Source organism: Pyrus communis, chromosome 8, assembly GCF_963583255.1.
Source record: "Pyrus communis chromosome 8, drPyrComm1.1, whole genome shotgun sequence".
Classification (NCBI taxonomy): Eukaryota; Viridiplantae; Streptophyta; class Magnoliopsida; order Rosales; family Rosaceae; genus Pyrus; species Pyrus communis.
The window spans coordinates 491,537-505,707 of record NC_084810.1 but is presented as its reverse complement, the minus strand read 5'-3'; the positions used below and the strand labels follow the sequence as shown (position 1 = coordinate 505,707).

The 14,171-nt window shown below is 41.0% G+C and overlaps 2 protein-coding genes across 2 annotated transcripts; both read right to left on the bottom strand.

Moving 5' to 3' along the window:
- Positions 1 to 46: 46 nt before the first annotated feature.
- Positions 47 to 3,122, bottom strand: LOC137741970 (universal stress protein PHOS34-like). The gene is made up of 5 exons (XM_068481688.1): positions 2,933 to 3,122; positions 2,711 to 2,805; positions 2,497 to 2,552; positions 226 to 294; positions 47 to 134 (listed from the first exon to the last, which is right to left on the bottom strand). Exons 1-5 carry the CDS (start codon positions 3,120 to 3,122, stop codon positions 47 to 49), a joined length of 498 nt encoding a protein of 165 aa, XP_068337789.1.
- Positions 3,123 to 5,453: 2,331 nt separating this feature from the next.
- On the bottom strand, positions 5,454 to 13,788 carry LOC137741776 (universal stress protein PHOS34-like). The gene is made up of 6 exons (XM_068481495.1): positions 13,763 to 13,788; positions 11,417 to 11,568; positions 11,209 to 11,253; positions 6,177 to 6,235; positions 5,890 to 6,011; positions 5,454 to 5,748 (listed from the first exon to the last, which is right to left on the bottom strand). Exons 1-6 carry the CDS (start codon positions 13,786 to 13,788, stop codon positions 5,661 to 5,663), a joined length of 492 nt encoding a protein of 163 aa, XP_068337596.1. The 3' UTR covers positions 5,454 to 5,660.
- Between the last annotated feature and the right edge of the window lie 383 nt (positions 13,789 to 14,171).

The window sequence follows — 14,171 nt, the reverse complement described above, 5'->3', positions numbered from 1 at the left end:
GACAGCTACTGCTCTTTAGTAGAGACGTTTTGGAGAGTGGCAGATTTTAGTTTTTTATTTTCGGCCTCTTCACAATCATCACAGTGCAGTGAGCATGATGAGCGCAATAATCGCTTACACTGCCTAGGATGGCCCTGCAAGAGAAGGAGAGAACCAGAGTCGATTGATTGTTACTGACTGCAAATTTGCATTGCATGAAGAGAAGCAGCAAGAAAATGGAGTTACCTTTTGATAGCTCCATAGCCATGGCTTCCAGAAACCAAGATGGATGACTTGTGTTTTTCTACAACCTCACTGTTGTGATTGGCTCATATTATGAGTTGGCAACAATTTCATCTCAACCATTTGGAGTGCTAGCTACTTTCGGCTAAAGAAAGGGACAAAGAAAAAGGGGGACATCATTATGATGTCTAGCCCTTGATTTGTGGCTTTTACAAAGGCAAAGAATTGGCCTTGTGTGATGAGCCAAAAGAGAGAAGAGGAGAGAGAGAAGGCGGGGCCTTTTGTTTATATTAAGGCATTTGGTTATGCCTTTGTGAAGTGTGAAAGAGAGCATCCAAGGGGGAGAACATTCGGCTCTCCCATGGAAAAGGTTGAACATGGGTTGAGAGAAAATCAAGAGAGCTAGAGTGAAAAGTATTCTAGTGAAAGAACTCTTGGGGTAGAGTGAGGCTTTTGGGGAAATTCTGTGAGTGGGTGTACAAGGGATATGGGATTGGGTTATGTCGATTTAACTCATGTATACTTGTACTGTTATTCTCATAGTGAAGAGCAATATCTCTCCGGGGACGTAGGCAATTTTTTGCCGAACCTCGTAAATTTCTCTGTGTCTTTATTTCTTGTATTTTATTTTGTTCAACTGTGTGTGATTTTGGCGAGTTTGTAATCTGAATCTCTGTTCCGCACTAACGAACGGGCCAAGGCACAACAATTGGTATCAGAGCATCGTTGGGGGCTTTGGTTCGTTGGAGGTCCAGATTTGTTGTTCACCATGGAATTTTCAGTTGAGCAGTTTAAAGGGAGAGGCGGTTTTGCTCTTGGTAAAGGAGAGTAATGGAAGCCTGAAGAAATGGAAGCCGTGTTTAGGGATGCTTGGATCAACTGCGAAAGTTGATGTTGAGGAAGAAGACAAAGGCCTCTTTCTTCTTACCTCACTTTCAAATTTGTACGAGAACCTTGTGAAACTTTACTGCAAGGAAAGAAACAGTAAGTTTGGAGCAGGTGCAAGCTTCTTTGGTGTGGAATGATACACACAAGAAACCATGGATGATGGTGGGCACAAGACTGCTTAAGCTATTCAAGGTTGAAATCATGGAAGAAAATTGGAAAGAGGATCTGAGAGAGACAGCAGGTTCGGATCCGGTTCCGGAGGCAAGGGTCCACAGTGCTGCGGGTGCAAGGCCGGGTTAGCAAGTTTGTGGTGGAAGACTTTGAGTATGCCCTCTAGGTACTCGAAGCAACACTTCTCCTGGTGATGTTTAGTCTCAAGTGTTGCAGGGGTTTTGCAGCAGGTGGAGCTATGGGATTCACAGATGATGAGAAGGTCCTGAGGTAGGAGGAAGTGTGGGAATTTTGTCTGGCTCGATGGGTTGTTGCTGGAAATAGGCGCGCTGACGAGTTTCCAGGTTGCAGACAATGAAGAGGAGGAAAACCTGCTGGAGGAGACGAGGATGTGTTGAGATCCTGTCTGAAGCTAAATGGTGATTTTTAGCTTGCAGCAGCTGCACATGCATTGGCAGTAACTGAATCGGAACAGGACCAACGAGGTGAATTCGGAGTGTGCATGCTGGTATGTAAGGCCAATGGGCTTTGGTGATGGGTGCAAGGATTTTTGCATGGTGTATTCGCCAAGGTGGAGATTGTTGTGATTGGCTCATATTATAAGTTGGCAACAATTTCATCTCAACCATTTGGAGTGCTAGCTACTTTCGGCTAAAGAAAGGGACAAAGAAAAAGGGGGACATCATTATGATGTCTAGCTCTTGATTTGTGGCTTTTACAAAGGCAAAGAATTGGCCTTGTGTGATGAGCCGAAAGAGAGAAGAGGAGAGAGAGAAGGCGGGGCCTTTTGTTTATATTAAGGCATTTGGTTATGCCTTTGTGAAGTGTGAAAGAGAGCATCCAAGGGGGAGAGCATTCGGCTCTCCCATGGAAAAGGTTGAACATGGGTTGAGAGAAAATCAAGAGAGTTAGAGTGAAAAGTATTCTAGTGAAAGAACTCTTGGGGTAGAGTGAGGCTCTTGGGAAAATTCTGTGAGTGGGTGTACAAGAGATATGGGATTGGGTTATGTCGATTTAACTCATGTATACTTGTACTGTTATTCTCATAGTGAAGAGCAATATCTCTCCGGGGACGTAGGCAGTTTTTTGCCGAACCTCGTAAATTTCTCTGTGTCTTTATTTCTTGTATTTTATTTTGTTCAACTGTGTGTGATTTTGGCGAGGTTGTAATCTGAATCTCGGTTCCGCACTAACGAACGGGCCAAGGCACAACACTCACAGAGAACGTTTCGAGCATCCCCAGCCACCAACTCCACCACCACATCATTCACCTACATAAACATCAAATTAAACAAAAATATTAGCCTCAAAGAGAATGTTTTGAGCATTTCCCTGCAGAATTGGAGAACGTTATGAACATTCCCTGCAGAATTGGAGAAACCGGCACTGTGACATCCCAGATGTAGGTACTTTTCATGAGGATCATTACCTGTTTACTGGCACAAATTTTCTTCGCCTTCTCTACAACTCGCATGGCTATCTTCTGTAAGTCTGCCTCCAGAATTGGCAAAACTTTAGCTCCTCCTACACATTTCACTAAGTTGAGTATATATAGCTGCATTATACCAAAATTAATATTTATGCGTATATAGAAAGAGCTCGAGCGCCAACTAGTTTGTAAGTTAATATACAGATGTGAATATCTACATACCAGGTCCGACAAGGGCCATGGCGGGAGGAGGGGGCTTGGCATGGATGACGACGAGCTTGAAAACAGGGTTTGATGCATAGGGGATAAAGAAGTGGCTGAGAGTCCATTCGAGCGCGTACGTGCTGTGGTCGCTCTCGTCCATAGCAACCACCATTACTTGCTTCGAGTTCTCGAAAGTGTTACTCGCCATTGCAGCTTTGTTTATATCGCAATTATCTTCTAAATCGTAATAAGATTTAGGTATGAATAATTTGCTCATCTTCTGTGCCTACTTATATTGTAGGTACAGTATATGGAATTAATTATTGGCTAAACCCCACTAATGATCATCTTAATTATAGTTAATTAAAATAACACACTACCACTGGCGCTGTTGGATATGTTGGTGGAATATATCTGTCTTACCGTCGGCTGGAATAAAAATAGTTCAAGTCAACATTTAAAGAGAAAAAAATAGAAGATTTTATCAATACATACCTTTAATCTAAGAAGCTGGGTAGTATATTATAAGAAATGATAAAAACATCTTGTATATCAAGAAGGTGGTCATTTCTAATCGTTATGAGGGAGGAGGAAGTAACATACTTCGATAGTTGATGACTAAGTTCCCGAGTCTCGATTCTTTGTGTTAGTTTAACATGAATTAGAAAGTAAGTTACTATTGTAGTATGACAACCAAAACTTTTATGTGTAGTCTGACTAGTCTAAGCCTTCAATTTCTACCTAATGCCTTTGGGCTCCAATTTTTCCCAATCTTTGTATTGACATGAGTTCTTCCAATAATCTAGTATTGAATTTTCTTCAAAAAATAAAAAATAAAAAATGGTCATGGACCTAGAATAAAAAGTCAATCGCAAAGTGTTTGTGGTTCAATTAATTTAAGGGAAATTTAACGAAAAACTTCTGATACTGTTCACTTAAACGAAAAGCCATATTTTTACACTAAAAAGTCAATCATAATACTATTCATTTTACCCTTTATTTTGTTCTTATCATTAAAATTCAAAGTTTTCAAACCATTTTCATTAATTTTCTTTTAATTTAAAGTGTTGAGTTACTTTTGCACATGAGATCATGTGTTCAACTTTCTTATCTCTTTGGTATTGCTTGTACATGACCTATTGTTTGTTTCGTCCAATCAATTTTTATATTTAATAATTTTTGTAACTGATTCTATTGTACCTTTTTCACTCTTACGTTCTACTCTTTTGAGTTTTGTAACACAATATTTGACAGTCGTTTTCCCATAAACAACGACGTATATATCCACCCTGGTCTCTCCCAAACCAACAACTCCAACACCCCTTTGCTGTCGTCTGTTGTTGCACAAACGCCGCCCCATATCATTCTGCGGCCTATGTGATTTTTCGATTGAAAATTTAGGTTCTCGATTCGAGCTGATATGTTTTCTTATCGCCCAAGGAAAAAAAAAAAAAAAATATATATATATATATATATATATATATATCATTTTTTTTTTCTTTTCACAATCTCATTTTCTCCTTTTGTATTTGGAGTGTGCTATCTACACACTCTTTTTACTTTCCACATACCCCTCTTAATTCTTAGCCGTCATATCCAATAAATTGAAAAATATTAAATGATAGAAATTAACAAGAGGTGTGAGCATTGTTCTAAAAATCCCTGCTTAGGGCCCCGATTAGGAGTTAAGGGGCTGACCACCACTCTGATTAATGCCTAGGCGTTTGAAAATTTAGAAAGGGCGCCTAGACCTACTGAGGCGCCCGTCTAGACCGCCTAGGCACCCGTCTAGACCGCCTAACCTGCCCAGACCCTCCTAAGCACCCACCTAGGTTGCTACTCACTTAGACAACAACTTTCATTTTACTTTTTATTTTTTCAATAAATTGTAAGAGACTTGTTGAATACTTAAATGAACACACATTATATGCTTATTCCCCACGTTTTCATTATGTTCCAATAGCTCATAATATATATGTCATTCTATTTTGTAGTTTATGATGAAATCATATATATTTTAAGTATAAACGTACACTTATTTACGCGAAATATAATAGATTTAATTAAATTCGCCAAGTCCGCCTAGGCGCCCGCCTAGACCGGCCTAGCCGCTTAGGCATTAGGCCCCAGCCCGCCGCCCAACTAGTGTCTAGAGTCTTTTAGAACTTTGGATGTGAGAAGTAAAAAATGGTATGTGGATAGCATACCCCCTTTGTGTTTTTATGTTCCTTGTGTAGAATAAAGCAAAAAGTCTCACATCGACCATCTTACAAAACAAATCATAACTTAATTGTATCAAATAGTTCCACTTGTAATTGCATCGAACCCTTTGCATAAAAATCTCACACCTTTTGATTGCACGGATGATTAAATGGGCATAATACCGATGCTATTAGTGGTGGACCATGACCCATCTGTCTGAAACTTAAACACCTCGATTCTTATGTAGGTAGCGCAGAGATTAAGAAACAGCAATGAAAATAGAACTTTTATCATAACTTTACCAATCAAACTTTTGATACACGGATCGACTGTCATACAAAAGTTTGAAAGCTTCAACTTCCGATCTATAAATACATGCCAGACTTCTGAAGTTTGAACGATCAAACTCCAAGCACAAAGTATATATATACGTATAACCTTTCAATATTCAATTCTCAAAAGGACGAATTTATTATGTGTGTATTGTAATTTTTCAAGCACGACGGACTTTCTGTAGTGCTTAACTGAAAACCCAGAGGAGGCTTTAGTGCTTGGTTTTAGGCTTCTTCACGATCATCACGGTGCTGTGAGCATGATGAGCGCAGTAGTCGCTGACGCTTCCCAGAACCGCCCTGCACCAGAATCAAGCACAACATTAAGATTTCCGCGGATAAGTAACATCATTTTCCATGAAAAACCTCAAGCTCGGCTCAAACTTAATCGCGCGAATTAGTGATGGTGGTTCGTTCAACTCGAAAAGTTCGAGGGAATACCTTTTGATAGCTCCATAGCCATGACTTCCCACAATCAAGATGGATGCGTGGCGTCTTTCAACAGCATCACACGGAACGTTCCTAGCATCTCCTTCCACAACCTCCACAACCACATCGGTCACCTGCAAGCATTAGAATATATAGTGCTCAGAAAAGCTGCTAGCGAAGGGCAATTTCTTCGTATCGCATCGGTGTGCAATCATTTGGTTCCTCTGTGTTCTATGATAGCATAAGAATTACGAATCTTGTGTTGAAGCCATCATATAGAATGGAAACCATCTAAATACTGATTTAGAGGCGCAAAATTCCTTGGCCTTCTCAGTTACGTGGGCAGCTGTTGAGAGAACTTTGTCAGGAGACTACCACATGGTTTGTCAGGAGACTACCACATGGTTTCAGGCTCACCATGTGCTCTGATGCATTGCAACATGGGCAGCTAGGACGCCACCTTTTAATGCATTTGTTTATTGCATGCGTGTGTGTAAGATGTATATAAAACAACTGCCATTACAGCAGTTCAGATTTAATACAACTAAACATTAAACTTAATATGGTATCAGAGCTTAGGCAATCCTTTGCTCTGCTCTGCCTTCACTCTTCCGCTGCTATACTGTGATCTGTTACTGCAGCAACCAGTGCACTGCAAGCTGCACACTCGCTGCCTTGCCGTCGCAAAGCTGCTACACAGCCATCGTTGCTGCTCTACCTGTCACAGCCATTAAGCACAACCGCAGAGCACAGCCAAGCACAGCCACTGCACACTGCCTGCCGACATGGCAACTGACTCTTCCAGCAAACACACCAAATACGAAGATCCCAGCGATCCTCTTTATCTTCATCACTCTGATCAGCCTGGAGCGATCCTCGTCACACACCCTTTGAATGACGAAAATTACTCCACTTGGAGCCGAGCCATGGCCATGGCCCTCAATACCAAGAACAAGGAAGGATTCATCAATGGATCCATTAAAAGGCCCGAGTCTGCATCCACAAGTGAATTCCAACAGTGGACTCGTTGCAACAACCTCGTGAAATCCTGGCTGCTCAACTCTGTCTCGAAAGATATCGGAGCAAGTGTCATCTACAACAATGTTGCAGCTGATATTTGGAATGAGTTGAAGGAACGTTTCTCTCACACAAACAGTGTACATCTCTTCCATATTGAACAAGAGATACATGGAAGTGTTCAAGGAAATTTGAACATTGGTGCATATTATACCAAACTGAAAAGCTTTTGGGATGAACGTAATGCCATGTGCACTCTTCCAACCTGTACATGTGGAGCTGCAAAAGAATTAATGCAGTTTCAGCAAGGTCAGAAAACCATGAAGTTTCTCATGGGCCTCAATGAATCCTACGATGCGGTTCGTGGGCAACTTTTACTTATGGATCCCCTCCCTGTTGTCAACAAAGCTTTCTCACTTATTATTCAAGATGAGAAGCAAAGAACAGTTTCAATGCATGCTCCTGGAAAGTCCTCAGTCACTGATACCGCAGCTTTCGCCGTGCGGGATAACATGCGAAATTCTAGTAGGAATTTTTCTCCAAGAAATTCCCATCTAAAATGTGGTCGTTGTGATGCAACTGGACACACTTCAGATACCTGTCGTGCACACCTCAAGTGCGACTACTGTAATTGGAGAGGTCACACTATTGATCAATGCCGCAAACTGAAAAAAGGGAAAGACAACAGCAATAGGGGAGATTATCAGGATCGCAGGGGTTCCAATTCCAAGGCTAATCATGTTGATACCCAACCAATGCCTCCAGCAACATCTCATTCGTCCTACAACCTCACTTCCGAGCAATATCACAATCTGCTTGCACTCCTTGATAAGAGTCAATCCAACTCCACATCTAATCATGTCGGTACCACCTCTACTATGAATAACTTGTCAGGTAGAGTTTTTTGTGCTTATGCTCTCAATAAGGGAAGGGACTGGATTTTCGATACAGGCGCCACAGACCACATGGTCTGCTCACCAAGCTTAATGACCACAAGTGTTCCGGTATACAATCGACAAGTGCACTTACCCAATCATGCACTTGCCGATGTCACACATATTGGCACAGTTCATCTCTCGAATGATCTCACCCTTCACAACGTGCTTTGTGTTCCATCATTTAAACTGAATTTAATTTCTGTCAGCAAACTCACTAATTCCTCATCTTGCTTTGTCATCTTCACTGATAAAATGTGTCTACTTCAGGGCCAACGATCGGGGAAGATGATTGGGACGGGAACTGAACGAGAAGGACTCTACTACCTTGATAATGTGATAAAAACCAGGTGCAATTCAGCGTCAATTGTTGCCTCTTCTTCTTCTCAGCTTTGGCATCAACGCCTTGGCCATCTTTCCAACAAGACCTTACGGCATCTCTCTACTTGCATTAAAAATTTGAATTTTTGTAGCATTGATGATTGTTTGATCTGTCCATTAGCCAAACAAACACGTGCTCCTTTTCCTTTGAGTTCTATCACCACTAAGGCTCATTTTGAGTTAATTCATGTTGACATTTGGGGAGGTTACCATGTTCCCACTATCACAGGGGCACAATATTTCTTAACTATTGTGGATGATTTCTCAAGATGCACATGGGTTTATTTAATGAATCACAAATCAGATGCACGATCTTATCTCATCACTTTCATCCACCTTGTTGAAACACAATTTTCCACACGAGTCAAGGTTCTTCGTAGTGATAACGGTCCAAAATTTTTTATGACCCAATTTTTTTCAGATAAGGGGATTCTCCATCAAACAAGTTGTGTCTCTACTCCCCAACAAAACGGGGTAGCAGAGCGCAAACACCGCCACTTACTCAATGTTGCTAGAGCCTTACTTTTTCAATCTCATATTCCTAAGAAATTTTGGGGTGATGCAATCCTCACTGCCACTTATCTCATAAATCGGACTCTCACTCCTCTTCTTCAAGGCAAATCACCCTATGAAATATTTCACCACAAACAGCCAGCGTATGCACATTTGCGAGTATTTGGTTGCTTATGTTTTTCTTCCACCCACCACCATCGTCCCACAAAATTTGATGCAAGAGCCACACAGTGTCTTTTTCTTGGGTATCCATATGGCACAAAGGGATATCGAGTTTACGACCTTCACACGGGTATAATCTTTATCTCCCGTGATGTTATTTTCCATGAACATGTGTTCCCTTTTTCATCTTCTGCTGCAGTTTCACCACTTGTGTTTCCACATACTCAAGATACTGCCTATGATGATCCCATCATTCATCCGTCCATTCTACTGGAGCAGGATTCCGTCGATCCATCCTCTTCTTCGCCGGTGAGTCCTGTTTCGGTTTCATCTCCTTTTCTTTCCACCTCACCACCTCGTCTTAAACGACCCACTCATGCACCTGGTTATCTTCAACAATATCACATCGACATCAACCTCCCTTCTTGGTCCGTCCCTTCATCTCACTCGGCGTTGACCAAAGTACCAGGTACTCCTTATCCTTTGTCTGATGTCCTCACATACGATCGTTTATCTGCTTGACATCGTGCTTTCACCACTTCCATTTCAGCTGCCATAGAACCCAGCTCATTCTCACAGGCTATACGCGACCCTCACTGGCGTTTCGCTATGGAAGAAGAACTGGCAGCCCTTGCTGCGAATAGGACATGGTCTCTGAAACCATTGCCCCCTGACAAGAAGCCGGTTGGATGTAAATGGGTTTACAAAATCAAATTTCGATCCGATGGATCCATTGAGAGATATAAAGCACGCTTGGTTGCCAAAGGTTATAGCCAAATTGAAGGCTTAGACTATCGAGAGACCTTTGCTCCGGTTGCAAAATTGACTACAGTTCGTCTATTCCTTGCTGTTGCCTCGGTCCAACAATGGCACCTCCACCAGCTTGATGTTAATAATGCTTTCCTCCATGGTGATCTTGAAGAAGATGTCTACATGTCCTTGCCTCCTGGTTTCGGATGAAAGGGGGAGACACGAGTTTGTAAACTTCATAAATCTTTGTATGGGCTTAAGCAAGCCTCTCGTCAATGGTTTATCAAACTCTCTTGTGCTCTTAGAAAGGCCGGTTATCAACAATCCAAGGCAGATTATTCATTGTTCGTCCGAAACCATGATGATAAATTCACTGCCCTCCTTGTCTATGTTGATGATATTATCTTGGCAGGAAATAACATACAAGCAATTGAAGATACCAAGTCTTTTCTTTTTAAGCAATTCAAGTTGAAAGACCTTGGCCAATTAAGATATTTCTTGGGCATTGAAATTGCTCGCTCTAGCAAGGGGATCACCCTCTCACAGCGAAAATATGCCCTTGAAATACTTGAGGATGCAGGTCATCTTGGCGCAAAACCAGCCACATCTCCTATGGAGCAAAACTTATCACTCAGAAAGGACGAAGGACAATGGGTTACTGATCCTTCCTCTTATCGACGACTTGTTGGGAGACTAATCTACCTGACAATCACGCGCCCTGATTTGGTGTATGCTGTCCATATTCTTAGTCAATTTATGGAGAAGCCTCGAACTCCACACTTGGAGGCAGCCCAGCGAGTCTTACGATACGTTAAGCACACACCAGGGCAAGGTATTTTTCTTTCTGCAAGAAGTCCAATTCAATTGAATGCTTTTTGTGATGCGGATTGGGCCAGATGTCGAGACACACGACGTTCTACCACCGGATACTGTGTATTTCTTGGAGAATCCTTGATCTCCTGGAAAAACAAGAAACAAAATAATGTGTCACGTTCTAGTGCAGAGGCGGAGTATCGTTCAATGGCAGCAACTTGTTGTGAAGTCACTTGGTTGAAATCTGTTCTACAAGACTTGGGTATCAAACATAAACGTCCAGTCAAGTTATATTGTGACAATCAAGCGGCACTTCACATCGCTTCGAATCTGGTCTTTCACGAAAGAACCAAACACATAGAAATTGACTGCCATCTTGTACGAGAAAGGGTTCAAAGTGGAATGATCGAGACATCTCACATCTCAACCATGAAACAACCAGCCGACATCTTCACAAAGCCACTGAGCTTACACCAGTTTACAACTTTGCTTTGCAAGTTAGGAATAATCAACATTCATTCCAAACTTGAGGGGGAGTGTTGAGAGAACTTTGTCAGGAGACTACCACATGGTTTCAGGCTCACCATGTGCTCTGATGCATTGCAACATGGGCAGCTAGGACGCCACCTCTACAACAGCTAGGACGCCACCTTTTAATGCATTTGTTTATTGCATGCGTGTGTGTAAGATGTATATAAAACAACTGCCATTACAGCAGTTCAGATTTAATACAACTAAACATTAAACTTAATAGCAGCACTCTTCTTCAAATCAGCTTCCACGATCGGCAGAATCTCCGCCGCTCCTGCAGTTTTAGCACACATGCAAATTAGCTAATCATAATTAACTAAACAATGAAAACAAAGCGATTTCTGCACATCTGTTATTTTCTGCGGCAGCAGTTTATTCCTCTACTCTGCATTGTAGAGGTGCGTGAAAATCACTTCATGTCGCAGTTAGATTCTTACCCGGGCCTGCCAAGCCGACGGCGGTGGAAACCTGGACCTTGGCGTGGACGATGATGAGCTTGAAGGGAGCTTTGTCGCTGCCGAAGGGCTTGAAGAAGTGGTCCAAAGTCCATTCCAGAGCGTACTGGCTCTGATCACCATCACTTGCTTCTCTGCCGCCATTAATGCTCACCCTTCTCTCTCTAGTTCTTCACCGTCTTTCTTGTGTTCTCGTTTCTCTCTCTAGAAAAGCAGCTTTTTTTTTTATTAGCGTTTGGAATAAGAGCTTTTCTGGCCGGCTATTTATACGAAGGACTTGTGCTTGATTCTTCATACTTGGTACAAACAGCGTCGTCTGATTTGGTGGACGTAATATAGCTTAATTCCTAATCATTCGGGTTACCTCAAGAAAGAAACGACGGGCCGTTAAGGCAAAACAATCACAGATTGGCGCGTGAATATAGCTTAATGGTATTCCTGTTTCACCGCTATTGGCAATGGATAATTAGTAATTGTTAATTGTTGATTAAGGCTATTAATAGTGTCACTTTTGTTTGGTTAGATTAAGGTCTCATTTGGACCTGTTTTTAAAATGACTGAAAGCGTTTTTGTAATCAATCTTTAGTAAAAGAGGTATTTGTCGATTTGCTTCTCTGAACTTGTATAAAGGTGCCAATTTCTTCTAAAACTTTAATATTAGCCGATTAACCCTTTAAACTTTTATAATTAGCCAATTTCTCACACAAACTTTAACTTTAGCCAATCACCCCCCTTGAAATTTTATAAATAGCCTATTTACCCCCTAATGTTAGATTTTAAATTTTTCATCCATTTTTCCATTTTTTTGCCCCTAAACAGTTGTCATGTGTTGTTTGATGATCAAAATGGATAAAAAATTCGATGAAAATTTCTAAAATCTAGCGTCAAGGAGAAAATTGGCTATTTATAAAAATTTAGGTGGATAATCGGCTAAAATTATAGTCAAAGGGGGGCAATGGCAAATTATAAAAGTCCAAATCTTAGAAATCTTATACCTGGCCCAACATGTCTTGTTGCATTTTAAAACGGCTCCAGTCCAATCCCTTCAAATTTCAGCCCCACTCGGCCCGTACCCACCCTAGCAATAATAGGTTATGATGGGGCCTGTTTAGATGCTGGTTGTGAGTTATTTGTAGCTATTTCTTCATGTTTTTCCTCTTCACGGTTCTTATGATTCTTTCCACTGCACAATAACCTGAATGCGTTGCATTATTCAGATCCTCTAGGATTGGGGGACGATTTAACTAGGAATCTTTCCTTCTCTCTCTCAGTCACCTGGCTCAATTGTTTTTCTAAATTTTTAATGGAGGTGATCATATTCTACATCTCCTGTTTATTGTGATCAATGTTCTACCTTGTGGATTCAATTAATTTCTCAAAGCCAATTTCCCAGACAACCTTATCTGGTGCGGCAGTTGCTGTATTGGCTATAGGGGATGTGGCTTGGTCTGCTAATTTCCAATGTACTTGAAATGCGCATAATCACTGTATCCTAGGTTATAGAAATTCAAGTATGGGTCATTCTGGGGCCTCTAGTAATCATTCATCATGTTGACATGTTCATCGATGAGCTCGGGATAGGCATCCTTATGTAGGCAGCCCAATAGTTCATGTGTAGTCATGTTGCATATTGTACAATTTGTTGTCACAGCCGTAGGTGGTGGCTGCTATGTAGGTGAGGCAATGTGCTTTAAAATCATGTCAAACTTGGTATCAAAATTTTCAAGCTTCTTCTCCACATTCTCAATTTGAGCCGGTACATGGGGAGATCCTAGTGACCTCTCAAAATGACATTTTATGTGTCAATTCAGTTGTCCATTGTTGAGATTCTGCTGCCATAATGCTCCTTTGGCATTTTTGGACATAAACGCACCTCTAGGTGATGCATTAACATGACTTTTGGTAGTTGAAATTCAGTCCATTAAAGAATATATTCATCCATGTGTCTCCATCAATGTTGAGGTGGGGATACTTTGTAAAATACTCCTTGTACGGCTCTCATGCCTCATGAAACTCTTCACGTAGTTGATGAGAAAAAGACAATTTCCCTCTTCATAGCAAAAGTCTTGGAAGCCATATAGAACTTGACTAGAAATTTTTCATTCAACTGTTTCATGAGGTAATGCTGGCAGATGGAAGTGTAAAGAGCCACACCTTCGCCATTTCCTTCAGAGCGTAAGGAAAAAGACGAAGTTTATTAGATTCAAATTCAGCTAAAAATCCCCTACCAAAAGCTAGAGAATCTGCCCAACCACAAATCTGCCACGTTCATGGGCCAAATCAGATCCAAAAATGGCCCAAAAGATTTTCTTTTAAGGCTTGAGTCACCTGAATATCTTTGCATAAGGACGCATCTCCACAAAATGCCATCTTGAACGCCAAAAAGGTCAAATAAGCCTAAAACATTACTTTGACAGTTTTGTGCACTGGTCTTTTATTTATTCTTCATAAATTAACCGCTTGGCATAAAAGTCTAAAACTTTGACACGAACAAGTTGAAAGACTTGCAAACATCCTCCAATTAGAATCACTTCAAAATTCGTCAGTTTGATCACTTTTTGTTTAAGAGGAAGTTGCATGTTTTACATTTAAACTATAATTAACACAATCCATTACTAATAACAGGTAAAATGTATAATATGAAATCGACTCATCAAGCACCACCATAATTTTTACTAGATCATATTATTATGACTAACTAAATGTGAGACTTAACCCATTCACACATGTCTTTGAC